Raw genomic sequence first — 26,075 nt, 5'->3', positions numbered from 1 at the left:
GAAATAATTTATTATGTATTTTTAGTATTTGTTAAAGTTTGTTTTACCAGATTTTACATCTTCACTTAAATTACATTTTTCTCCTATAATAATTAAATATAAGGTTGTATTTTTTCACAGGTAGAGGGTGGCAGTGGCAACTTCACCTGGACCTCTTCTAATGAAACAGTGGCCATGGTAACCACTAAAGGAGTGGTGACTGCCGGTCAGGTCAGGGGCAGCAGTATTGTTCTTGCACGAGATGTACAAAATCCTTTTCGATATGGAGAAATGAAGGTAAACAACTTTCCAAAGAACCTTCTTATCACTCCTGAGACTCTACTGTCTAAACTTATTTTTTAACTCTTTTGCTTTTTCTGCCATCTAAATTTAAGTACAGTAACACATTTAAATTTTTTTTCTAGTCCAAATTGGTTATTTAAAGAAATGATGCTCACATTCAATCTGGAAGTACATATTCCTTAAATATTCTTAGACCTGGGTTGATTCCTGTTTCACTGAATGGCCAGTTATTTAATGTCTGGTTCAGAGAAGGCTGTCTTTTTGCTGTAAATTCACATGGTGGAAGGGATTAGGGAGTTCTGTGAGGATCTCTTAATATAAGGGCACAAATCTCATTTATAAGGGCTACACCCTTATGACATAATCACCTCCCAAAGGCCTCATGTTCTAATACCATCACTTTGGGGGTTGGGATTTCAACATATGAATTGTGGTGGTGGTGAGGGGGGGACACAAGCAATCTATAGCAAAGGCAAAATAAAAGATATTTTTAAAAAGATACAGCCCTACCCTGGCTGGCATGGCTCAGCAGTTGAGCATTGACCTATGATCCAGGAGATCTCAGTTTGATTCCCAGTCAAGGCACATGCCCGGGTTTCGTGCCTGATCCCCAGTAGGGGGTGTGCAGGAGGCAGCTGATCAATGACTCTCTCTCATCATTGATGTTTCTATCTCTCTCTCTCCCTCTTCTTTCCTCTCTCTGAAATCAATAAAAAACAAATTTAAGTGTATATATATATGGCCCTGGCTGGGTAGCTCAGTCAGTTAGAGCATCATCCCAATATGCCAAGGTTGTGGGTTTGATCCCTAGTCAGGGCACATACAGGAATCAATCAATGAATTCATAAATAAGTGGAACAACAAATCAATGTCTCTCTCTCTCTCCCTTTCTCTCTCTCTCTCCCCCTTCCTCTCTCTAAAATCAATCAATAAATTTTTTTTTAAAAAGATAGCAAGAAAGAGGAATCGCTCTATATCAGAGGTCAGTAAATTTTTTTCTGTAAAGGGCCATATAGTAAATATCTTAGTGTTTGTAGGCCACATAGTCTCTATCTTATATTCTTCTTTGTTTTTTATTTTTATTTTATAACCCTTTAAAAATGTAAAAACTGTTTTTAGCTTACAAAAGCTAAGAAAGTTGTACACTGGCCATAATTTGCCAGAACCTTTGTATGGTGTTAAATGCTTTAGAGAGATCAAATCAATTGATCAAGGAATGAAATGAGTGACATGTTCAGCACCTACTACCCACACACACGTGTTTGTATATCGTATATTTTTGTATATAAACCATACATATATGTTCATGTATATCTGTATTTAAATATTTAAGGAATACTTTCATTTAAGACTTTTCTAACATAACTTTCTTGCAAGATGAATTTTTTTCCTCTAGATATATGTCCTGAAACTGAACAAAATGGAACTATTACCATGTCGTGCTGATGTGGAGATTGGCCAGCTAATAGAAATCCCCATTGCTATGTATCACATAAATAAGGACACCAAAGAGGCCATTGCGTTCACAGACTGCTCTCATTTATCCTTAGTTCTAAACATGGATAAGCAAGGAGTCTTTACTCTTTTCAAAGAAGGTAAAAGTAGGCTTTTTATTTTCTCCTTTTTTTGTCTTTGAATTAAAGGACAAATCATCAATTCAGAAACTATAGATTCTAAATTCACATATTACCTTTTCTTTACAATACTTTTATTTATTCTGTCAACTGCCTTGTTGTAAGTGTTTTAATGTAATGTAGAAAGAAACAAAGGCACAGAAATTGAATAGCATGTCCAGGGTTCATTGTGGCCAGACAATATCAGTTTTTAGTTTATATTAAGGTCTGTTTCTAGCCTCAAGCTCTTTTCCTCTCTCTGAGGTGAATAAAGATATATTTTTTTAAAAAAGAAAATTTGCCAGTGGAATAGAGCTGAAATCCTTTTAGTTTAGTATTCAAGGTCCTCTTCAATAGAAACCAACCTACTTTTCATAACTTTCTACTTTGGCTTCATAGATGGCTCCAACTAAGCCGAACACTTTAGTTTAAATTTCCCATATACCTCCCTCATATATTCATTTGTATGCATTTATATTTCTATCTTTGTTCATTTATCAGCTTGATCTCTCCAGCTAGAAATAATCTTTCTGTTTTCTAGACATTTATAATGCTTATAATTTTCTACTAATATTTTAATTTATATAAATACTCATTCTCATTTAAACTATATATGCCTTCAGGTTAGGATCTTTGTTCAAATTTGTATCCTTACTGTAAATAGAACTGTAGCTTACATGATATATATCTGTCAATAGAAGGAACAGATTTTTATAGCAACTTGGTATAAACAATTGGGGCCTAGTAGTGTGTGAGATCAAGATTTTTTTAAAATGTATTAAGGTTCTTTTATTTCTTAATTTTTTTTTTTTAGTATGTTTTTATTGATTTTAGAGAGAGAGGCAAGGAGAGGGAGAGAAAAACATCGATCAGCTCCCTCCTGCATGCCCCCTACTGGGGGTGGAGACAAAATGAACCAATTGAGCATGGGACAATGCTCAAACAACTGAGCCACACAGTCCAGGGCCATTCTTTTACTTCTACAGACTGACTTCCTTGAGAACTGAATGTGTATTACCTTACTGAAGGCATGCTATTTGACTTGCAGGTATTCAAAGACCTGGACCAAAGCACTGTTCTTGTACACATATAGCAGCTAAGTCTCTGGGTCATGCTCTGTTAACAGTGAGTGTAACTGAATATGGAGAGTACTTGGAAAGCAGTGCCACATTTGCTGCTTATGAACCCCTAAAGGTGAGATATTTTATGGTAAGGAACTGGCATATCTTTTCATGGACCCCACTGTGTCCACTTAGGAGCTTCCTAGCTACCTGTGATATCTATTAAAGATCAGTGATAGCCTGGCCAATGTGGTTCAGTGGTTGAGTGTTGACCCATGAACCAAGAGGTCACTGGTTAGATTCCTGGTCAGGGCACATGCCCAGTTTGCAGGCTTGATTCCAGTAGGGGGTGTGCAGGAGACAGCTGGTCAATGTTTCTCTCTCATCGATGTTTCTCTCTCTCTTTCCCCCTCTCCCTTCTACTCTCTGAAAAGCAATGGAAAAAGTAACCTCAGGTGAGGATTAGAAATAAATTAATAAAATAAATAAGTAAATAAGTTAGTACAGAGGTTGTGAAGCATTCCAAGTGAGAGGCATTATGTATGTTTCTTAGTTTGGGAAGCAAGTGTAATGTCATTTTCAGCAGAATAAGATAACCAGTCAGTTTTTTATTTTAGAAAACTGTTGAATTCCCTTACCAATCAGGGATTCATTTCTTTAAATGTCATCAGGCTGTAAACCCTGTGGAAGTGGCACTGGTGACATGGAAGTCTGTGAAAGAAATGGTATTTGAAGGGGGACCTAGTCCATGGATCTTGGAGCCCTCCCAATTCTTTTTGGAGCTAAGCACGGAGAAGACAGAGAAAATTGGAATAACGCAAGTCCGGCTGCCAGCTAAGAGAAAACAGAACCAGTATATCTACCGGGTCCAATGCCTGGATTTAGGGGAACAAGTAGGAAAATGATCTTTTTCTAATATTCTTTTAGCAGTACTACTCCCAATCTTTGGTACTTCCAGGCATTCCTTTTCAGGTTCTAATGAATTTAGTTAAGGACTAGATAGGAAAATTATAATTATTGATTAAAGGATTTTTTTAAATCTTAATATTCTTTAAATATACCCAAAGGTTTTGGTTTGCTCATCTGAGATTTCTAACAGTTCACCAACTGAAAGGTTCAAGATCTTTTTGTAGTAATGAGCTTATTTCAATTACTTTATTACTATAATTTACTTCCTTGTTGTCTAGACTAGAGAACATACGCTTTTCCACCTCCAAAGAATGCGAGGAAGGAAAATTTAGTGTCATCTATGGTTAGCAATTTTGAAGAAACAGATCTGTGCTGATAAGAGTAACAAATATATTGCATTAGTTGAATTAGTTTTGATTATTTTTAGGAGATAGTGATGAATCCATCCACAGCTATGCCCTGCTTCTATCAAAACCAGTAACAAAGGTTTACAGTTTGACTAGTATTAAGAATGAAATGTATGACTATGAAACACAGCCAGGCTAACCAGGCTAACAAGGCTATCAATGTAGGATTTTAACTTAAGAACTGTGCTATAATCAACTGAGCTCCTTTATAATATCTCTAGTGAACTCTATTGTGTATATATGGCTAGCTGTTAGTAATTTCAGTCCTAATTACCTCCTTTTGAAGCTCTCTAACTTCTTTTTGTTTCCACATTCTGTTATTCATTAGTACTGCTACCAGAGATGAGTTGAAACAGAAATTAGTTTTTCTACTTTTTACCGACTGGTAACAAAAGATTTGGTGGAGCCCAGCTGGCGTGGCTCAGCAGTTGAGCATTGACCTAGGATCCAGGAGATCACAGTTCAATTCCCCAACAGGGCACATGCCTGGGTTGCGGGCTCGATCCGCAGCAGGGGGCGTACAGGAGGGGGCCAATCAATGACTCTCTCATCATTGATGTTTCTATATCTCTCCCTCTCCCTTCCTCTCTCTGAAATCAATAAAAACATATTAAAAAAAAAAAAAAAAAAGATTTGATGGAGGAAAAAACTGAAGTCATTTATATTTTTTTAATGTTCCTTTTCAAATTTCCATAATACCCTTGTTTCTCTTACCACAGATAATTAAGAACTATAATGTCTTTAAGGGATTTGCCTGATTATAATGTCCAAAGAGAATCTATACCAGAATTTGAATAATTCTAACACTTTTTTAGGTGAACCCAACTGACATCAAGTGTCTAAGCACAATTATCTCTTGTTCTGGTGTTTCCTAAAAGGTTCTGACATTTCGAATTGGAAATCACCCAGGCGTCCTGAATCCTACTCCAGCTGTAGAGGTTGTGCAGGTACACTTCATATGTGCCCACCCTGCTAGCATATCAGTAACCCCAGTATATAAGGTGCCAGCTGGTGCCCAGCCATGTCCTCTGCCACAGCACAACAAACAATTGGTAAGTATAGTGTTTCCAACTAACTTGGCACTTTTGTCTTCCATGCTGTAGAGATAAATGATCTGAAATAATCTATTGTCACATTAAAGTTAAGGAAACTGTTATTTGTTATTCATTCTCTGGTAGTGTGTGAGAAATGATTGAACTAGGTTGGAACTGACTACACTGAATGACACTTAGTGATTTTGCTTATAGCCAGCTTATAATTATTGGCAGTGGAAAACTGAGATCTCTCTAAATAACTTCCAAATCATTTTTGCTAATTTCCTTCCCTACCAAATACTTTATTAGCATTATCAATAAGTAACAGAATTTACCTCTACTCCAAATCCATCATGAACAATAATGATAAGCAATAACACAGCTGGTAGGTAGGCAACTTAGGAGGATGTTATTTTTAGAAAATGCATGTGGGAATATTTCAGAGTAAAGTGCTGTGATGCCTGTGTAATTTTGCAAAAAAATAAAAGAAGAAGGATGATGGAAAAAAATAAATAGCTATTTTTAAAAACACACACACAAAGGGTGAGAAAGAGGGAGAGAGAGAAAGCAAATGGTGACTCCACATGAAGTACATATAGGTATTCATTATGCTATTCTTCCAACATACTGGAGTTTTGAAAATTGCCAAAGAATAAAATTGGGAGAAAACATGATCCCTAGCTTCAGAGTTATCTTACCAAGCCTCTTAAGATATTGTTTTTTTCTTTTCTTTTTACTTTAATGCAGATTCCCGTATCAAGCCTAAGGGACACAATCCTGGAGCTGTCAGTGTTTGATCAACACAGGAGAAAGTTTGATAATTTCAGTTCGTTAATGCTAGAATGGAAATCCTCAAATGCAACAATAGCTCATTTCGAAAATTATAACTCTGTGGAGATGGTAGCAAAGGATGATGGCAGTGGGCAGACCCGATTACATGGTATTGTGGAAATTTATGAATGTTTTCATATACCTGCTAAATGGTTCCGCATTAAGTATTTCATTATGGGTAATGGTTTATTTCAGATTTTGTCATATCTCAACTTTTTTTTCTTTAATTCTCACCTGAGAATGTTTTTCTATTGATTTTAGAGGGGAAGGGAAAGTGAGAGAGAGAGAGATCAGTTGCTTCCCTACCGCGCCCCGACCAGAGATCAAACCTGCAACCTAGGTATGTGCCCTGACTGGGAATCAAACCCTAAACCTTTCAGGGTATGGGATGATGCTCCAACCCACTGAGCCACACTGGCCAGGGCGAACCTATAGTCTTGACCACTGACTATATTGTCACCATGTTACTTTCAGGGACTCCCCCTGTCTTTTGGAATAAAATTCATATGTTGCAGCTTAATATATTGACTCCTGCCTACTTTGGCTTTACCTCTTATTACCACCCACATAAACCTTACATTTTTCTCATATTGAACAACTTTTGATTCTTAACCATGGTAAGGCTTGTCATGCCTTTTTCCCTTGCATATGTTGTATGTTCTCTTTTCTTGCATCTTCACTGGGCTAAACTCTCTGATCTGGGAGTTTTCTGTTCCTCTATATTTCCAGTCTAAGGAAAATACTCCTTCTTTGGGCTGTTATATACTCTGTATCTGTGTGCTCTGTTCATACTTCTAAAATGGCACTTACTACACTGTATCACAGTAGTTGGTTTCCCTCTCAGTTGCTCTTCTCAGCTGTGAGTATCTTTGAAGGCAAGAATTATGTTTTCTTCTTCATCTCTGTATCCTAACTACCTGGCATACTACCTAGCACTTAGCAGGCCCTCAGTAAATCTTTGTTGAATGAATGAATGAGGAAGTGCTTCACAGATTTAGGCATGATCATCATGTGTTGAGGATAAAATAATTGACCTACATGAAGTGGCAGATTCATGTTAGTGAAATTAAATTTTAAAAACGGAAAACAAAGAAGAGCAGGCTCAGATTATGGAAGGCTTCAAACTAGTTTAAGGAGTTGACCTGTTCTAATAAGAAATAGCCTGGCCAGCATGGCTCAGTGGTTGAGTGTTGATCTATGAACTGAGAGGTCATAGTTTGATTCCCAGTCAGGGCACATGCCCGGGTTGTGGGTGCGATCCCCAGTAGAGGGTGTGCAGGAGGCAGCCGATCAATGACTCTCTTTCATCATAGATGTTTCTATGTCTTTCTCCCTCTCCCTTCCTCTCGCCGAAATCAATAAGGAAAAAAAAAACCCCATTATTTAAAAAAAATAGCCATTTTTAATTTTTGAGTAAGGGATTGACATGACATTTACATATAAAAAACAGTTTAGAAGAGTGAAAGATCCCACTTTATTTCTCACTTCCATTTTTAATGTTTTTATTATTGATTTTAGAGAGGGGAAGGGAGAGGGAGAGAGAGAGAAACATGGATGAGAGAGAAACATCAGCACTGATTGACTGCCTTCTGCATGCCCCCTGCTGGGGATCAAGCCTGAAACCAGGCATGTGCTCTGATGGGGAATTGAACCGGTGACCTCCTGGTGCATGGGATGACGCTCAACCATTGAGCCACACTGGCCAGGCTCACTTCCATTTTTAAATCAAACATTTTCTCATACATTGTTGTCAGCCTATTTTTGGACTCACAGACCATCAGCAGGAAAGAATTTTAGGTTTTGCCTGGCCTAATCCTTCATTTATTAAAGGAACTGAGAAACACACACACACACACACACACACACACACACACAAAATCATCTTAAAGAAACACATTAAAGAAAAACTGTTGTTACAAACACAACGTAAAAAATTTTTTTAAAAATAAAGGAACTGAGAAATTTAGTGGTTGCCTAGGGTGACATAGGAATATAGTGGCAGAGTAAATGCAAAACCCAGTTTTCTGATTCTTGTGTGTTTCCCCATTCAGTGTGTTTTTTTTCTCCCTGCAACAAAACACTGTTTGAAATAAATTAGAGTAGAATTTGGTTTTCTGGAGACACTTTTGTATTCTACATGTTATTGTCTCACAGGGTATTTTTCTGCATGTCTCCAGGTCATCAGATCCTTAAAGTACATCAGATAAAAGGGACTGTACTCATTGGAGTCAATATTGTGGGCTATTCAGAGAAGAAAAGTCCAAAGGTAAGTGGAGATTGTTATATAAGAAATATAAGTCAGCTGTCCGGGTGTAGCTCAGTGGTTGAGCATGGACATAGGATCCAGGAGATTGAGATTCGATTCCCGGTCAGGGCACATGCCCGGGTTGCGGGCTCCATCCCCAGTGGGGGCCGTGCAGGAGGCAGCCGATCAATGACTCTCTCATCATAGATGTTTCTCTCTCTCTCCCTCTCCCTTTCTCTCTCTGAAATCAATAAAGATATATTGTTAAAAAAAAGAAATATAAGTTAAATAACTGAAATTTCAGGTTCTTCTTTAAAAGTTGTTTATAACTGATGTAAATCTGGGAACTGTGCACCTCTATGCTTCTGTTATCTTTGTCACTGGAACCTTCCTTCACTGAGTTGAGGAATTAAAAGTTTATATTTACCTTTGTGGTTCTTACTACATTTCTAGGGACTTTCCAACTTGCCCAGATCTGCAGCTGTGGAGCTGCTCCTGGTGGATGATGTAACTGTGTTGCCTGAGAATGCCACTATCTATAACCATCCTGATGTGAAGGTAGAAGCTGTACTGGTCTAGTTAAATGGAATCATATTGGACGGGAGAGTATTAGGTTATTAAGATTAACAGTATAACAATAAAAAAAGCTCACTTATGTATTTAAAATCATGGATATACATATATCGATCGTAATTAGCTACCATATCCTTAGAAGTTATACTTTAATATTCATATTTTATTTTTGGTCCATTGACCTTAATCTTTTAATTGCATGCTCTTTCTTAGGTAGATAGAAGTTATTTTCTTTGAATTATTTATAAACCAAAGGGAATGGAATATTGTTTGTCTGATTTTTCCATAGGAAATATTTAGCCTTGTGGAAGGGTCTGGTTATTTTTCAGTCAACAGCAGTGATCAGGACATTGTCACCATCACTTACATGGAAACAGAAAGCTCTTTGCAGGTGAGTGCTAGAGACATTCCCAGATTGATGGTCTCAGTTCAAAGCCACTCTTAGGAGAATGATTGGGAAAATTCCATTGTGTCTTTCGAACTAGTTACAAAAGTAACATTTGTTTCTTTTTCTTTTTTTAACCTATATAGATTCTTCAACCCCAAATGAGGGGGTTTTGTTCTGTTTTTGTACTACCTGTAATACTGGGCAATTGTTGGTTGAGCTGAGACATGATAAGAGACATCTAACTGTAAGATTTCCATTAAAAGAAGGTTCATTTCTATAAGTGGATAGTTAGATGTACTATTGACCATATTACCTGAGTATATGGTGTTTTTAGCCAGGATATGACAACTCAAGAATTTAAGCTGACTCCCATAGACGATATATCAAGGGATTTCCTTTTCGATGACTTGTAATAAAAGTAATACCTTACATTAACATATGCTTATGTTTTCTTCCCTTCCAAGGACTCAAAGGAATTTAACTTACTTTAGTCATAATGTTTGTCATTAAAAGGGAAGATTGAAGCACTATGTGTAGGCAGAGGATGTGAAAACATGCTGTTGTGAAGGAGCTGTAGTAAAGAAGGAAAAACAAAGTATCAGTCTGCCCAGTGCTTTCTCCTTCACTGGCAACTGCAACATAAATGGACTTGACTTTCTTCATGAAGTCCTTTCCCTGTTCATAATTAAGAGGCTGGACATGTATGTTGGATTCTGCTTGAATTCAATCAACTTAAATTCTGCTCTTTATCAGTTAATAATTGTTAAGGGTACACATTTTGCCATTAATTGAAACATCACATTAAGTGTATACATGTCTGAAACATGTAATGTGACCTCTCGAAGTTCCCATCACAAAGGAAGTAATATATTATATTTTCTGCTTTGGGTGAAAATAGTTGCCATGATGCCCTGGCTAGTGTGGCTCAGTGGGTTGGGCATTGTCCTGTGCACCAAAAGGTTGCCGGTTTGATTCCTGGTCAGGGCACATATCCCGGTTGCGGCCTCGATCCCCAGCAGGGGGCGTGCAGGAGGCAGCCAATCAATGACGATTCTCTCATCATTGATGTTTCTATCTCTCCCTTTCCCTTCCTCTCTCTGAAATCAATAAAGATATATATATATTTTTTAAAAAGAAATAGATAAGCACCTAATTTAAAAAATGAAAATAGTTGCCATGATTATGCTTGGACCACATTTGCTTCTTTACCCAGCTACCATCTTCTTCCTTCTAGTTAGTTCCAATACATCCTGGATTTCTCATCTTGGAGGTCTATGATCTGTGCTTGGCTTTCTTGGGTCCAGCATTGGCCCACCTCAGGGTGTCAGACATACATGAGCTGGAGCTTGATCTGATTGATAAGGTGAGAAATATGTGCTTTATCTCATAAATGAAACAGGCCTCATTTTCACTCTCTAGCATCACTTAATATAGTCTCTGCCCAGGACCTTTGGTAATGTTATTGGAAATACCTGCCCTTAAAGAACATTGCAACATTAAACATAGTGAAAATAGGCCTTAGCCAGTTGGCTCATTTAGTTGGAGTACCATCCTGTACACCAAAAGCTTGCAGGTTTGATCCCCAATCAGGGCACATACCCATAGGTTTGATCCCCGGTTGGTGCGCATACAGGGGGCAACCGATCAATGTTTCTCACATTGATGTTTTTCTCTCTCTCTTCCTTCTTCTCTCTCTTAAAAAACATCCTGCCAAGCTGGGTGTGGCTCAGTGGTTGAGCGTCGACCTGGGATGCAGGCGATCAGGGTTTGATTCCCGGTCAGGGCACATGCCCAGGTTGCGGCTCGATCCCCAGTCGGGGGCATGCAGGAGGCAGACGATCAATGACTCTCATCATTGATGTTTCTCTCTTTCTCTCCCTCTCCTTTCCTCTCTCTGACATCAATAAAGATATATTAAAAATCATAATTAATAAATAAATAATAATAAGATACACATTTATAAAAAAATAAAAAGCAAACAAACAAAATATCCTGATTAAAAATAAAAATAATAAACATGGTGAAGATAAATACACATAGATTAATCTTGTTTGAACAAAGGCTGACCAGGAACATGTAGCATGAAAAGTTTGCCACCCTCTAAGAGTTAGACTGTCCCTGGTGAATGAGACACCTCTACTAAAATTACCTTTTTTATTTTTAACTACTAGGTTGAAATAGGTAAAACTGTGTTAGTAACTGTGAGGGTTCTTGGCTCGTCCAAACGCCCTTTCCAAAATAAATACTTCAGACACATGGAGCTCAAACTGCAGTTGGCTTCTGCCATTGTCACCCTGACGTAAGTACCATTTCAATACTTCTTTCTCCCTATGCTTAATATCATGAGACTCTCCCTCCTGGTAACCTGGTCAGCTCTCCCTTAGGTTATTTTAATATGTTTTTATTTATTTATTTATTTTTATTGTGGTTTTATTTTTCAGAGAGAGAGGAAGGGAAAGAAACATCAATGAATGAGAGTCATTGATCGGCTGCCTCCTGCATGCCCCCTACTGGGGATCAAGCCCACAACCCGGGCATGTGCCCTGATTGGGAATCAAACCTGTGACATCCTGGTGCATGAGTTGACGCTCAACCAGTGAGCCACACCGGCCAGGCCCCCTTAGGTTATTTTAGATTTTCCACTTTCCTTTTTTGTCACAGTGCCTTTCGGCCCTTACTCTCTTCCTATATTCAGCTCTCTACAAAATACCCCTTCCAAATGATCAGATGTCTTGTTTTGGGACTAAAATCATGAGTCTCATTAATTTTTCTATTTTATGAAATATCTCCCTGGATGATATCCTTTGTGGTTGCTTCTAGCTAGAGGACCTTCAAAAATCTATTTAGAAGCAGAGGCAATGGTATTCCCCTCTGTGAAAGGGGAAATACAGGAATTCTAAGGCAATTTAGTATTTGCAGTTTTGCCAGCCTATGTTTATATTGCCCTTATTCCTTTGGCGCCTTAGAACAAGTGTTTTGCCCGGCCGGGCGTGGCTCAGCGGTTGAGCGTCAACCTAGGATCCAGGCGGTCGGGGTTCGATTCCCAATCAGGGCACATGCCCGGGTTGTGGGCTTGGTCAATGACTCTCTCATCATTGATGCTTCTATTTCTCTCTCTCCTTTCCTCTCTCTGAAATCAATAAATATATATTTTTTAAAAAAGAACGTGTTTTGCCCTTGAGGAGATTCCTGCCTCTGCCATGGACTGTAAACTTTGGAAATTTATTTTCTGACAGTCCCCTCTAACAAGAGTTAAAATGAGCAGAAAGTGTTAAGCATCTTTAGAAAGATGCATAACTGGCCACTCTTAAAACCACCTTTCTCACCTAAAAATACATGGGTCTTTGCAGGCTAATGGAGGAACAGGACAAATACTCTGAAAATTATATCCTTCGAGCTGTCACTGTTGGGCAAACCACACTTGTGGCTATTGCTAGGGACAAGATGGGGAGAAAATTCACATCAGCTCCTCGGCAAATTGAAGTAAGAAAATTATCTCATCCAAAATTGATACTTCATGTTATTTAGCGTTATTTATCTTTCTGTTTAGTTTGTACAAGTTAAAAATCATTTGACTGAAGAAAATTATAGTTGTCTAACTTTTGCTACAATATGTGGGGGCTTTTTTCTGTATGGAAATAACATACTTCTTGTAAAAATTGGCAAGCACAAAAAATATAAAGGTGCAGAATGAAAATCACCTATAATTCCACTACTTAGAGTCAATCATTTTTAAGATTTCAGTGTATTTCCTTCACTTTTTTCCCTACACTTATTTTAACAGGGATGAATCATATATTTTTTTGTCTTAATCTTCTATCAAAAGTATTATTTTATGTGCTTAAAAGTTAATTATTGGTCATGTGTTGATAATTGTTGAAGCTGGGTAATAGGTGCCTGAGAATTCTTTATACTGTTCTTTCTACTTTTGTATATGCTTGAAAAAAAATGTAAAAAAGGAAGGTAATTGTAAACATAATTTTAATGGCCACTTTTGTTCCAATGAATGGATATATAGTAACTTATTTAGCATTCTCATTTAAGTAATTTATAATTTTTGCTATTATAAATAGAAGTAGTATTTATAAATAAAATACATATCTTTGTATATAACTTTATTGTACATAATTAGGATTTTCCCCTTAGAATAAGTTGCATGATCATTTATTATGAAATTGACTCTAGTTCGTCACTGTTATCCTTTTGGTTTTCTCCTTCAAGGTGTTTCCTCCATTCAAACTTGTTCCAGAGAAACTTACACTGATCCCAACTAACATGATGCAGGTGATCTTAAAGACAGAAAAATAAGATTTACCCTTTCTCCTCACCCCACCTCTGCCCATCCCGACACGCGCATGCACACACACCTCTTCCTGCTGGCCTCTTTTGTCTACTCCCAGCTGAGTACAATAGAGTCTAATAAAGAAGAACATAAGTATTTTTGCCATTCTACAATGAACTACCTCTTAGAATCATTTGTAGCATGGATGGATCATTTGTAGCACTTCCATTTTTTCTGCATTTGAGTTGATGTGGGATATTGGGAAGTGGGAGATGAAGAAGTCCAGTTTTTGGACAAAATGTTGGGAACAGAGATGCGACTTCCCCCATGCTTCAGGATTTCACTGGTATGTCTAAATTTCAGATAATGTCTGAAGGTGGTCCCCAGCCCCAATCGATCATTCACTTCTCCATCAGTAATCAGAGTGTGGCTGTTGTTAATAGGAGGGGGCAAGTTACAGGGAAGGTGGTTGGCACAGCTGTGGTCCATGGCACCATCCAGACAGTGAATGAAGATACTGGCAAAGTCATTGTGTTTTCCCAGGTATTGGTTCTTTGTTCTGCTCTGCTTCTACTCTTCCATCTGGGAACCATACCGGGAGATGAGGGAGGGAGTAATGAGGAGGAGGGTGTCACCAGCCCAGGAAAATAGTTTTAGTCCCCTTATCTGGCATTAGAAATATGTGATCTTTAGTGAAAAACCCACAGAGTACTTAGCATTGTTATAAGATATAGTCCCTATCCTTAAGGAATTCTTTAAAGAGCAAAAACAAACATACTATAGCATGTTTTTTGTTGTTGTTGAATGCCCCAAACAACAACAAACCAACCAGTTATCATAATCATCTCTGCCCCCGCCCCCACAGACACCCCCTCTTAGCCTAAACTTGTTCTCCACCCTGTTGAGCAGGACGAAGTGCAGGTTGAAGTTGTTCAGCTAAGGTCTGTTAGGATCCTTGCAGCTGCAACTCGACTCATCACAGCTACTGAGGTCAGTATGATGACTGTTCTGGGTTCCTTATTTTGATAATGCCAGTTGGGCAAGATATATGACACAAAACCGCTTTGACTTTTCAGATGCCAGTTTATGTCATGGGAGTGACCAGTACCCAGACCCCTTTCTCCTTTAGCAATGCCAACCCTGGGCTCACATTCCACTGGTCCATGAGCAAAAGGGAGGTATTGGATCTAATGCCCAGGCATTCAGAGGTATGAACTTAACGTGTTTGTTATATTACCTTAGGGATCTTGATATTAAGTTTATTTCATCATAAGTTTTAGACTGACTCACTATCTAAACTATATAATATTATTACTTATCTTCTTTTCCCATTGTTCCATGAATGCTATAAACCCACAACTCATCTGAAAAATCCAGATTTGAGTATACTCACATATGTAGGGAAGAAGGGAAAGGTGATTTGGGAACTTAGGGCTCTATGTGAGTCAGGAGAGCTAGAAGGAAGATCTCGAGGGCTCTGGACACCAGGAAGGCAGGGGAGATAGGACATAAAATGCATACCAAGCAGGCAGGTACCTACTTCAGCATTTGTGTTAGTGTTGGCCCTACCTCCCCTGTTCCAGAAGCCTGCAAAGATCTAGTCTAGAATTTTTTCAGTCTAGACTAGAATAGTAAGTGAAGCAAGTGGGGAGAGGGTCAGCCAGTGTTAGCATAGTCCTGAAATAGGAGCTTCCCCTTCTTGTCCTCCTGTCTTGCTACCACTCTGAACTCCAGGAGTAGATTACCTCACTCCTCTCCCATCTCAAGTCCTACTATCCGAACCCACTTTACAAACCCCTTTCTTTATTTCCATTCTTCTCCAATCAATGAATTGACTTGGAGATGACTTAAGAATCTTATAGGGGTGAGCCAGAATTAGTGGAGCACTGCAAACAGAGGTTCCTCTAGGGGTGACTATATTGCTAAGAATGTGAAAGGAAGTAACTGGATATAAGCCCTGATACTCTAGTTCTTCTAGATAGCTACTTCCAGCATACATTTTCCTTATTGTTACAACAGAGAAAGAGGCACAGTGCTTATTCATGAATATTTCTTAACCTACCCCCTCACTGTCTAGGTGTTTCTTCAGCTCCCAGTAGAGAATAACTTTGCCATGGTTATCCACACAAAAGCAGCTGGTCGGACCAGTATCAAAGTCACTGTCTGCTGCATGAACAGTTCCTCTGGGCAGTTTGAGGGGAATTTGTTGGAACTGTCTGATGAAGTTCAGATCCTGGTAAGGGCCTAAACCTAAATCTTGTTTTTGTATGTTAAGGAGAAAACGGTTGTATTTGCTTTATCATCCATAAAGAGCTTAGTCTGAATAGAGGTAGAGAAATGGCCAGAGGGATCCCCAGACAGGTTTATAGTCTCTAGATCATTGTCATTTCTGCTAATTGCCTCCATATAAGTATTGACATTAGAAACTATAGTACATGCACTCCTCTCAACTCCCCACACAATGAATAGAGGATATGAACACCATAACAACTAAAGAGGAATTAATTTCTGAGCCATTCTACCCAACATAGATATTATGATACAGTCCACTTAGCTATATTCATAGGTAGAATGAAATCTAATCCTAACTTCTGATAAGGTATAGAGTATGAATAGTTTCTACAGATGTTCTCAAGCTGAAAGCTAAATGGCCCTATTGTTTCTAGAATTCAAAAGAAAAATTTATCATTTGTGTGGGGCAAGTAAAATTTTCTCCCTCTGAATATGGGACTAACATTTTTCTCTCCTTTATTTTGGCTTCTGTTCTCTGACTCAGTGAGACACAGAGGAAAGAGCACTTTACTAGGTGGAAGACCTGAATAGTGTCCCTTGCTAATTTAATATTATAGATTCTTTGTTCTCAAATCTCTTTTCAGGTTATAGGAACTAAAATGAGAAATTATAGAATTATTCTATATCTTGTATCTAAGTAATAAAGAGAATATAATAGTGTAAACTTGAAGCAGGGCTAATATTAGGTTATATATTCTAGAACACCTAGATACGTTTTAAGTGTCTGACTCATTTTGGAAAGGAGTATCATGGAACATTAGGCCAAATTGAAGTTAGGCAGACTGTTGATTTGTAGTTGTCCATATGTGAGTAAGAGTCGTCATTTATCTTTTCCAGAAATGAGGGGGAAAATTATTTTCTCATTATAGGTATTCGAAAAACTCCAACTTTTCTATTCAGAGTGCCAACCTGAGCAAATTCTAATGCCCATGAATTCTCAGCTCAAACTTCGTACCAATAGGTAAGGATAATGGAGGACAGGACAGGTTCTAACTTCACCTTCAGTAAAACATTGCACATGGAAAGAACTATTGCCTTCTAGGTGATTTTTCTTACCCACAAATAATTTTTTTGGAGGTTGAGGTAAAATTCACATAACATAAAATTAATCGTTTTAAAATGTACAATTCAGTGGCATTTAGTACATTTAGAAAACTGTGCAGCCATCACCTCTGTCTAGTTCCAAAACATTTTCGTTACCCCAGAAGGATACCATATCTATTAAGTAGTAACTCCTCATCTCCCCTCATATCAGCCCCTGGCAACCACTAATCAGTTGTGTCTATAAATTTAACTTTTCTGTGTATTTCATATAAATGGAATCATACAATATGTGACCTTTTATGTTGGCTGCTTTCAGTTAACATGTTTTCAGGGTTCTTCCATGTTATAGCATGTATCAGTACTTCATGCTTTTTGTGAGTAAATAATAATCTATAGTATGGATATAACATTTTGTTTATCCATTCATCCATTTTGGATATTTTGGTTGTTTTCACCTTCTCGCTATTGTGAATAGTGCTGCTATGAACATTCATGTACAAATACTTGTTTGAATATCTGTTTCAATATTTTGGCCAAATAATTTTTAATAATTAACATATAATAGAATTTGATTTTTTAAGCATAGCCCTGGCCAGTGTGGCTCAGTTGGTTGGAGTGTCGTATTGTGCACTGAAGGGTCACGGGTTCAATTCCCAGTCAGTGCACAAACCAAGTTATGGGTTTGATCCCCGGTCGGGTGAATACAAGAGGCAACAGACCTCCTGATTGATGTTTCTCTCTCTTTCTCTCTCTCTACCCCCCTTCCTCTCTCTCTAAAATCATTAAAAACTTCCTTGGGTGAGGATTAAAAAAAAAGATAAGCATAATCCAAAGGCAGACTTCTACCTGAGGAACAAATAAGCACACCATATGAGGAACGGCAGGCAGCCTCTTCAGAGTACAGCCTTAACAGTGATCCTGGCAATCTCTACTCCCTGCTGGTCAGAGTCCCCAAGAGATGCCACTGCTCTGTTTGTTCCCTAGGGAAGGGGCCGCCTTTGTGAGTTCCCGTGTTCTCAAGTGTTTCCCTAATTCATCTGTCATTGAGGAGGACGGTGAAGGGCTCCTGAAAGCTGGTTCCATTGCAGGTACTGCCGTGTTGGAAGTCACGTCTGTAGAACCTTTTGGAGTCAACCAAACAACCATAACTGCAGTTCAGGTGAGCTCAGGGACTTACGATAGATGATAGATAGATAGATAGATAGATAGATAGATAGATAGATAGATAGATAGATAGATAGATAGATAGATAGATAGATGATAGATAGATAGATGATTGATAGATAGATAGATAGATAGATAGATAGATAGATAGATAGATAGATAGATAGATAGATAGATAGATAGATGATAGATAGATAGATGGAATACCATGGCCTTAAGAAGCAGATTTCCTTTTTTAAGAACTGGAAACTTCTCTGGAAGTCAGAAATGAACTATAAGATAAAAGACAATCTTGACATGATTCTAAACCAACAAATTATAGTGAACTTTATCATCTTTGTTTTAAAAGGGATTAGCCTCAAATTGGTGTGATTGTCTTCTGAACAGTTTGGACAAGAGGGTTGATGTGGGAGAAGTGTAGAACTATTGCTATCAAATTAGGCTTTGTTTTCAGAGTAAAAAAATTTAGAATTAGAGGAGTCCTCAGTGGTAAGTTAGTCTAACACACACATCAGAACTTCCACCCTGACTGTGGGCAAAAGCAGCAAGATGCTGCAGCACATCGACGCAGGATGAGGTGCATTCTGCAAGACAGTAGTATCTTCATTGGCACCTTCAAGGCTTTCAACACGCAGCGAATTTGATCCTATGTGATTGTGATGAACTCAAGATCAAGCCAAAGAATTCAAAACAAGCAGAAAGAAGAGAATGAGTCCTTGGTCTAGTGCTGCTTGGAGGGGAGAACCTGGTTTCAATGACAGTAAAGGGATCTCCTCCCAAGAGTACCACTTGCTGGAGCTGCTGGGGGCCCAGGGATTAGCAGGGCTGATGGCAGAGGAATCACAGCTGGTGTTTCCATGCCCCCGGCCCCTGCAGGACTTGCTGGGCCAGTTAATGGGGTTGGTGGGCCATCCCAACAAGGCCCCCTCCCCCAGCAATGTGCTCACCAATGCCCTAGACTCATCTTGGCCCTCCTCTTCTCCCTGTTTCCCAAAAGACTATATATAGTCCTTTTATCTCCTTGTGGTCTGGGAAAAAAATTTATAATAAACTCTTTTTTTATCCTCGCCTGAGGATATTTTATCCATTGATTTTTTATTTTATTTTTTTTGAGAGAGTGGAAGGGAGGGAAGGAGGAAAAGAGAGAGAACAGCGATGTGAGAGAGAGACACATCAATTGGTGGCCTCCCTCACAAGCCCTGACCGTCGCCTGGGATCAAACCTGCAACCCAGGCATGTGCCCTTGACCGGGAATTGAGCCCATGGCCCTTCAGTACGTGGGCCAACACTCTAACCACCGGGCCTCACCAGCCAGGGCTATAATAAACTCTTAATAGGATATAATTTTTAAAAATTTTATCCATTATCTATTTTATTTTATTTTTTGGATGAAATTTTTATCTATTATATATTAAACATTCTTGCTGCTGCACTACAAAGCCATAGCAGATTTGAGGCACTGTTGAGGGCCGAATTATCTCCAAGTTGAGAGATGTCTTTGGGTTGAATTAAGAGCCCTACCCAAAACTGAAGTGGGGAAGGGGAGAGCCCTTGCCTCCACTCCCCCATCCCACTCTCCCCTTAAACCCTCTACCTTTTAAAAGCAAATCGTTTTCACTGCGATGTTGGACACTACAGGTATCTGTCCCCAGGCCAGCAGGGACCTCTGAAGCCTTCTTCATGGCCTGGCTCCCCCCCCCCCCATTCTGTGTTTTTTTTTCCTAATAGATATTCAGGACTTTTATAATGTCATAACTATCCAGGACTCCACGCCCTAAATTTTAAGAACTTTAATTGAAAGTTTAAATTGAAGGTGCTGTTTGTAGACACTTAAAACCCAATGAAAGCCCAGCCATCATGACAAATCCTTGAGTGTTGTCTTAAGAAAATGATGCTTCAGCACAGCTTCAGCATCTCCTGTCTTTTGATGCTCACCTCCCCCTGCTGAGCTCAAAGTTTCCTGCTTTTCCTTCCCTCCTCTGACTCCTTTGCTCTCCTGTGCAGTGATTTGGTGAGAAAAATTGCTGCCTACCCCCTTCCCTCCTCCCCATGCACTACATATGAGTTTCAAGTTTTATTATTGCAATAAAAGTGCTTTATGCTGGCTTTCCTCAAAAAAATAAAAATTTTATCCATTAAACATCAATATTCCACCCATGATGTTGGTCCTTTTGTATATTATCTCTTTTAACTACCACTAACCCTATAAGGTAGGTATATTATCTGTATTAAACTCATAAGAAATCTGAGACCTAGATTAAATGAAGCTATGAAATCAGATGAAATTAGGATTCAAAGCTGTTATCTTACTTACTGTTATCACAGCTTATCTCTTACAGTGTAAAAACACAATCTACACTATTCTTGATAATCAATTATTTAACAATAATGAGCACTCTGCACAAAATAGATGAATTGCAGTTCTCCCCTCAAAAAGCTCCAGCTTCTCTTCAAATTCCCACAGCTTTAATAATTAAAAGCTATTTCCTGTACTGTCATATTTACACTGATTTAAGTCATCTTAAATCAAGAGCTATTTTGTATGAAAGAGGAACACAATTTTTATCATTGATTATAAATCTCAGGATATGGTCACAACTCCTCTCCATTGCTTCCTTCTCTGTGGGGTTTTGTCTCCCACAGGTAGCACCAGTGACATACCTGAGAATGAGCAGCCAACCCAAGCTATACACAGCCCAAGGAAGGACCCTATCAGCCTTTCCCTTGGGCATGTCTCTCACCTTCGTTGTTCAGTTTTATAATAGCATCGGAGAGAAATTCCACACACACAATACCCAGCTTTATCTGGCTCTGAACAGGTATGGAAGTCAATGACACTGGTAGAAATTCTTGCAGGTTAGGCTAGTATTACATAGCCGCTCCAGCAAATTGCTCTCATATTCTGCATTTGGAATCTGATCTTCGTTTCTTTCATCAAGATGGGAAAAGACCAGAATGGTATTAGTTGCTCAATGAAGAAAAAGGTCAGGATATTTTTAATCTGTCAAGTCCTAGTTCACAGAAAGCCTCCATAGGGAACTAATTGGAGTACTACTATCAAAAAGTCATACTGGGGGGAAAATGTTTTAACTAAAAGCCTTACTGGGCTCTATATACATGAAGGTAATAGACTGATCTCTGGCCCCTACTTGATTACTCTCCATTGTAGAATTCCTTCTGAACTTTTGAGCTGTTGAATACAAAATGCTGTAATAGGGTCTGTCCCAAGAACTGTTTCCTAACTGTTGTCTCTTTTCAGAGATTTCTACCTTTCATGTCTACTTTCAGAGATGACCTATTGGTTATTGGACCAGGGAATAGGAACTATACCTACGTGGCCCAGGCTGTGAACAGAGGGGTGACTCTTGTGGGGCTCTGGGATCGGAGACATCCAGGCATGGCAGATTATATTCCTGTTGCTGTAGAGCATGCCATTGAGCCAGACACCAAGCTTACCTTTGTTGGAGATGTCATCTGCTTCAGTACTCACCTCCTCAACCAAAATGGTCTGGATACCTTCCCCTTCTTAACCTCACAACTGACAAGATTACAAAGCAACTCATCCCTTAGAGAATTTTTCCCCCAAATTATCTAAAATCTGAAGGCCTCACTTAGAAAAAAAAATATTTTTATGTATTTTATTATTTTTCAATGTTAATTGATAATCCTCAGTTTAATGACCATTTCTCTCACTAGCCAGCCATTAGAAGTCAGCCAGTCATATTTATCAAATGCGTATTGAATGCATAGCTCTATATAATGTATTATGTAGACAGTGTAAGGTACTGTGCCTTCTCCATTTCCAGCTTCTGAAGGGAGGTAAATGCTAAGTTGAAGAGCAGTAAAGGATGAAGTAAAAGGAAAGAAAGGACAATAAGGCTTTAGTTTTAAGATCCAATTTTGTGTATACTGTTTTGTGAGGTCCATTGAAGGTCTAAATCCTACATATATCATCACTAATAACGTTTGGCTTTACTATTCTCTTGATGAGCAAAGCATTTCTGTTCTAAGAAGTACTATTGAGTTAAAGCAAATCAGTCTTTGGTTAACAAATGAGTGTTAATTCTTTGGGCTTACAGATAGCATATTCCATATTGACTGAGTGTATGCATCCAAATAATCCATCCAAGTAAGACTGGCTTTGGATTAAGTGATGTAACATGGGACCTGACTTTAACATTAACTATATATTTTGGATTTGATACAAAGGGAGCTCTATTCAGACTAGGTCAAATCTCTAGTCATGTAACAACTGACTTGTAAGAAACCACTACTATCATGTAATACAGGGCTGGTGAGCTAACTCTGCTTTAGGGTTGACAGAATTATAACGCCATGACTGTTAATTTCTTGTCAATGAAGCAGAGGCTCTCTTACTCTCTTTTGCTACATTTTGTCAGGATTGTCCCTCTGTCTCCATTCTGGAATATTTGGGGCATCCCAAATCCATACCTCTTTGGATAAGGGGAAAAAAGGGCCACATGCGAGGATCAGTAATCCAACCTAACCTTTGGGATTCCTCTGCCACCTTGAGATTTAAGCCAAAATAAATCCTCTCTCCCGCCAGTTTTCACTTTCTTGCATTCTTCCTGCTGGTATCAATGGGTAGCTCTAAGCACATTTGTCTTTAGCAGGGTTTAAACAAAATTTAATCAGAGAGTTATCCCTATGTGTAAAGTGAGTTTTTCTTTAAGAACTAAGTACCTTTTATGATCTTGAAGGTCAGTAGTTCTTATTTTATTTTGCTGGCATGATATATGAAGGGGAACCTGCCATTCAGAAAACAAAGTTATCCTCAAAGCTGGGTGTTCCTGCTGGGGAGAGAGATCTATATGCTTGAATGGCCTACTGATTTGGAGTCTGAGTAAGGGTAAAGTAACCATCAGTTTATATCAAAAGGTTGCAGCCAAGTGCTTTTTCTTGTCTTTTCCTAGGTGAACCTGGGATATGGATGATTTCCACTGACAGTATTCTACAAACAGACATTGTCACTGGGGTAGGAGTGGCCAGGAGTCCAGGAATAGCAACAATCTTTCATGACATCCCAGGACTGGGGAAAACATATCGAGAGGTAAAACTAACAATACCAGAATTTAAGAGACAAGGGCGACTCTTTCTAAATATGGGAATATGCATATAGCAAAGAAATACACTCACATATCAGATATAAAAACAGCCAACAAGCTTTATTAAAGCATAAAGGGAAATAGTATTAGGATTCTTAACGAGAAGAATGCCTAGTCTGACTTACATTTTAAAGTATCACTGTGTGCCCAGCCGGGCGTCGCTCAGTGGCTGAGCGTCAACCTAGGATCCAGGAGATCGAGGTTTGATTTCCTGTCAGGGCACGTGCCCAGGTTGTGGGCTCTATCCCTAGTAGAGGGTGTGCAGGAGGCAGCCTATCGATGCTGTGCTCTCACATCAGTGTTTCTCTCTTCTCCCTTCCTCTTTCTAAAAATCAATAAACAATTCTTTTAAAAAAAATGACTAAAGGTTTTTTATTGAACAACTAAAAGGTCAAAGTTGCCATCAACTGAAATGGGGAAACTGTGAGGGGAACAGCTTTGGAGAGAGGATCAGTCAGTTTTGGACATGTAAAATTGGATAGGAGGTATCTGGATATAAAAGTCTGGGAGTCATTGGCATAGAGATGATATTTAAAGCCATTTGATCACCAAGAGAATGGGTGTAAACAAGAGAAAAGGTACCAGGATTAAGCTTTGGGGGCACTCCAATATTAAGAGCTTTGAGAGAACCAATAAGAGAGACTTATAAGAAATGACCAGGGAAGTGGAAGGAAAACCCAGATATTTTGGTGCTCTGGAAGCCAAGTGAAGAAAGTTATTTCAAGAGGAAGGGAGTGATCAACCATGTCAAATGCTATTAATAGGTTAAGTAAGTGAAAACTAAGACATAATTGATGGTTTTTACAATATATAACTCACTTGGTTTTAAGGTCCTTGAATATTTAAAAACAAACAAACTGTGGTAGTACTAAGGAGACTGGACAGTATATTGCATTTAAATTTACGATATTTAGAGGGGGAAAGGATCATCATTATCATCACCTTCTCTCTTTGTAATCATTAAGCACTAGCTTTATATACAAGGCACAGTACAGGATGCACAGGGATAAAGTAGGGTTCCAAGTTAAAGAACTTAGAGCCTAATAGGAGGGATTTTAACAAATATAAAAATACCTACAATATAAGGCAGATCATTACAAGTATATTGAGAGAAACCAAAGTATTCTGAAGTTTCAGAAAAAGTTGAGATTATATGCAACTAAAGAGAAAAATTTCTAAAGTTGCAATTGTCTTCAAAGGCATTTTAATAGGGAATCATACAAAGGGAAGACATGTCAGAAGGAATAATGGACAAAGACCTCCTTTTAGAAAAAGAAATGTTTTCTTCCCATAAGATTTTGTGGTTCTTAAATACGTGATCACTAGAAGGACAATTTGTGTGAAACAGATGCTTTGGGTTAAATAAGTTATGAGAGGTAGAGGAGGGAACCAGATTCTTTGAGAACTTAGATACATACACAGCTGTAAAGAAGAAGGATCTCGTATCATTTGGGACAGTATGGAAGGATCTGGAGAATGTTATGCTAAGCGAAATAAGCCAGGCAGAGAAAGACAAATATCACATGATCTCACTTATATGTGGAATCTAAAGAACTTGATAAACTGATGAACAGAATAGATTCAATGACACGGAAGCATGGATCAGACTGACAAATCTCAGAGGGATGGAGGAGGGCAGGTGGGTGGAGGGGGAGAGAGTAACCAAAGAATTCATATGCATATATGCACAAGCCAAAGACAGGAACAGTGGTGGGGAGGGGGGAGGGATGGGGTGGAATGGGTCAATGGGGAGAAAAAGGGACATCTGTAATATTTTAAACAAAAACAAACAAAAAAAGAACTTAGGTACAGATTTTCCTTTGGTTTCCTGACAGGTAGTTGTCAACGCATCATCAAGATTAACACTCAGTTATTACCTCAAGACTTATCTCACCAATACCCCCAATTCAACTGTGTTCAACTTCTTCATCACCACTGGCAGAAATGGTGTCAATCTTAAAGGTCAGGTATCTCTTTATAGGTGTGGGTGATTGTTCTCAACTTTCTCATCTTCCTGTAATTCACTTACCCCTTTGGATTAGCAATACAAATTTCCTTTTATTTCAAAATTGATTCCACCTTAACAAATAAATCATTGAGAGGTATGAGACCTAAGAAATTATCACTAGAGTAAGGATTTGAAATAGGCCCAACGTAGTCCCTATTGTCTTTCCTGTTATATAATCCTGCCTGCGAACAGGAGGTGGCCTAGACCAGGATTTCCAAACATGGGTGATTTCAATGTTACCCAAAGAAATTTTTAAAAAATACAGATTCTTAGGCTCCATCCAGAAATAATAATAAATTTGGGATAGGGTCTAATTCTTTTAAAGCTTCCCCAGACTTAAGAATTGTTGAACTAGGGTGACATCTGAAAGGCTACTTGCTCAGCAAATTTACCTAGTCTGTTTTTCTTTATTTGTTCTGTATTGGACTATGATTTACTGTCAAAACAAGGTGGAGGAAAGAAAAGTAAAATATAAGAAGCTCCAGCCCTGGCCAGTGTGGTTCAGTGGTTAGAGCATTTGTCCTCACCCCGAAAGGCAAGTACCTGGGTTACAGTACCTAGGTTCCAGGTTTGACCCCCAGACCCAGTCAGGGTGTGTGCAAGAGGAAATAGATTGTGTCTCACATCAATGTCTCTCTCTGTCTCCTTCCCTCTTTCTCTCTCTCCCTCCCTCTTTCCTTCCACTCTCTAAAAATCAATTAGGAGGGGACAGATATATATATATATATATATATATATATATATATATATGGCTCCTAATTGATTCCAGCTGCTATGTTAGGAATTTTTATATAGTTTATCTCATTTAACAATCTC

The 26,075-nt window shown here is 38.6% G+C and overlaps 1 protein-coding gene across 1 annotated transcript in view; it reads left to right on the top strand.

The window, feature by feature from the left end:
- Positions 1-26,075, top strand: part of NUP210L (nucleoporin 210 like) — a 51,627-nt gene that overhangs the window by 16,262 nt on the left and 9,290 nt on the right. Inside the window, exons 12-34 of the mRNA XM_016221463.2 lie at positions 121-276; positions 1,679-1,877; positions 2,944-3,089; positions 3,628-3,849; positions 5,151-5,324; positions 6,054-6,246; positions 8,315-8,403; positions 8,836-8,940; positions 9,245-9,346; positions 10,578-10,706; positions 11,515-11,642; positions 12,694-12,826; positions 13,565-13,627; positions 13,989-14,168; positions 14,535-14,615; positions 14,702-14,833; positions 15,703-15,861; positions 16,787-16,878; positions 17,946-18,120; positions 20,769-20,944; positions 21,414-21,631; positions 23,060-23,196; positions 25,087-25,213. Coding sequence (XP_016076949.2) covers positions 121-276; positions 1,679-1,877; positions 2,944-3,089; positions 3,628-3,849; positions 5,151-5,324; positions 6,054-6,246; positions 8,315-8,403; positions 8,836-8,940; positions 9,245-9,346; positions 10,578-10,706; positions 11,515-11,642; positions 12,694-12,826; positions 13,565-13,627; positions 13,989-14,168; positions 14,535-14,615; positions 14,702-14,833; positions 15,703-15,861; positions 16,787-16,878; positions 17,946-18,120; positions 20,769-20,944; positions 21,414-21,631; positions 23,060-23,196; positions 25,087-25,213 — 3,316 coding nt within the window. The remainder of the gene's footprint in view (positions 1-120; positions 277-1,678; positions 1,878-2,943; positions 3,090-3,627; positions 3,850-5,150; positions 5,325-6,053; positions 6,247-8,314; positions 8,404-8,835; positions 8,941-9,244; positions 9,347-10,577; positions 10,707-11,514; positions 11,643-12,693; positions 12,827-13,564; positions 13,628-13,988; positions 14,169-14,534; positions 14,616-14,701; positions 14,834-15,702; positions 15,862-16,786; positions 16,879-17,945; positions 18,121-20,768; positions 20,945-21,413; positions 21,632-23,059; positions 23,197-25,086; positions 25,214-26,075) is intronic.

Source organism: Miniopterus natalensis, chromosome 19, assembly GCF_054644295.1.
Source record: "Miniopterus natalensis isolate mMinNat1 chromosome 19, mMinNat1.hap1, whole genome shotgun sequence".
NCBI classification, from domain to species: domain Eukaryota; kingdom Metazoa; phylum Chordata; class Mammalia; order Chiroptera; family Miniopteridae; genus Miniopterus; species Miniopterus natalensis.
The sequence above is the reverse complement of the archived record's forward strand: the minus strand, read 5'-3'. Positions and strand labels throughout refer to the sequence as shown.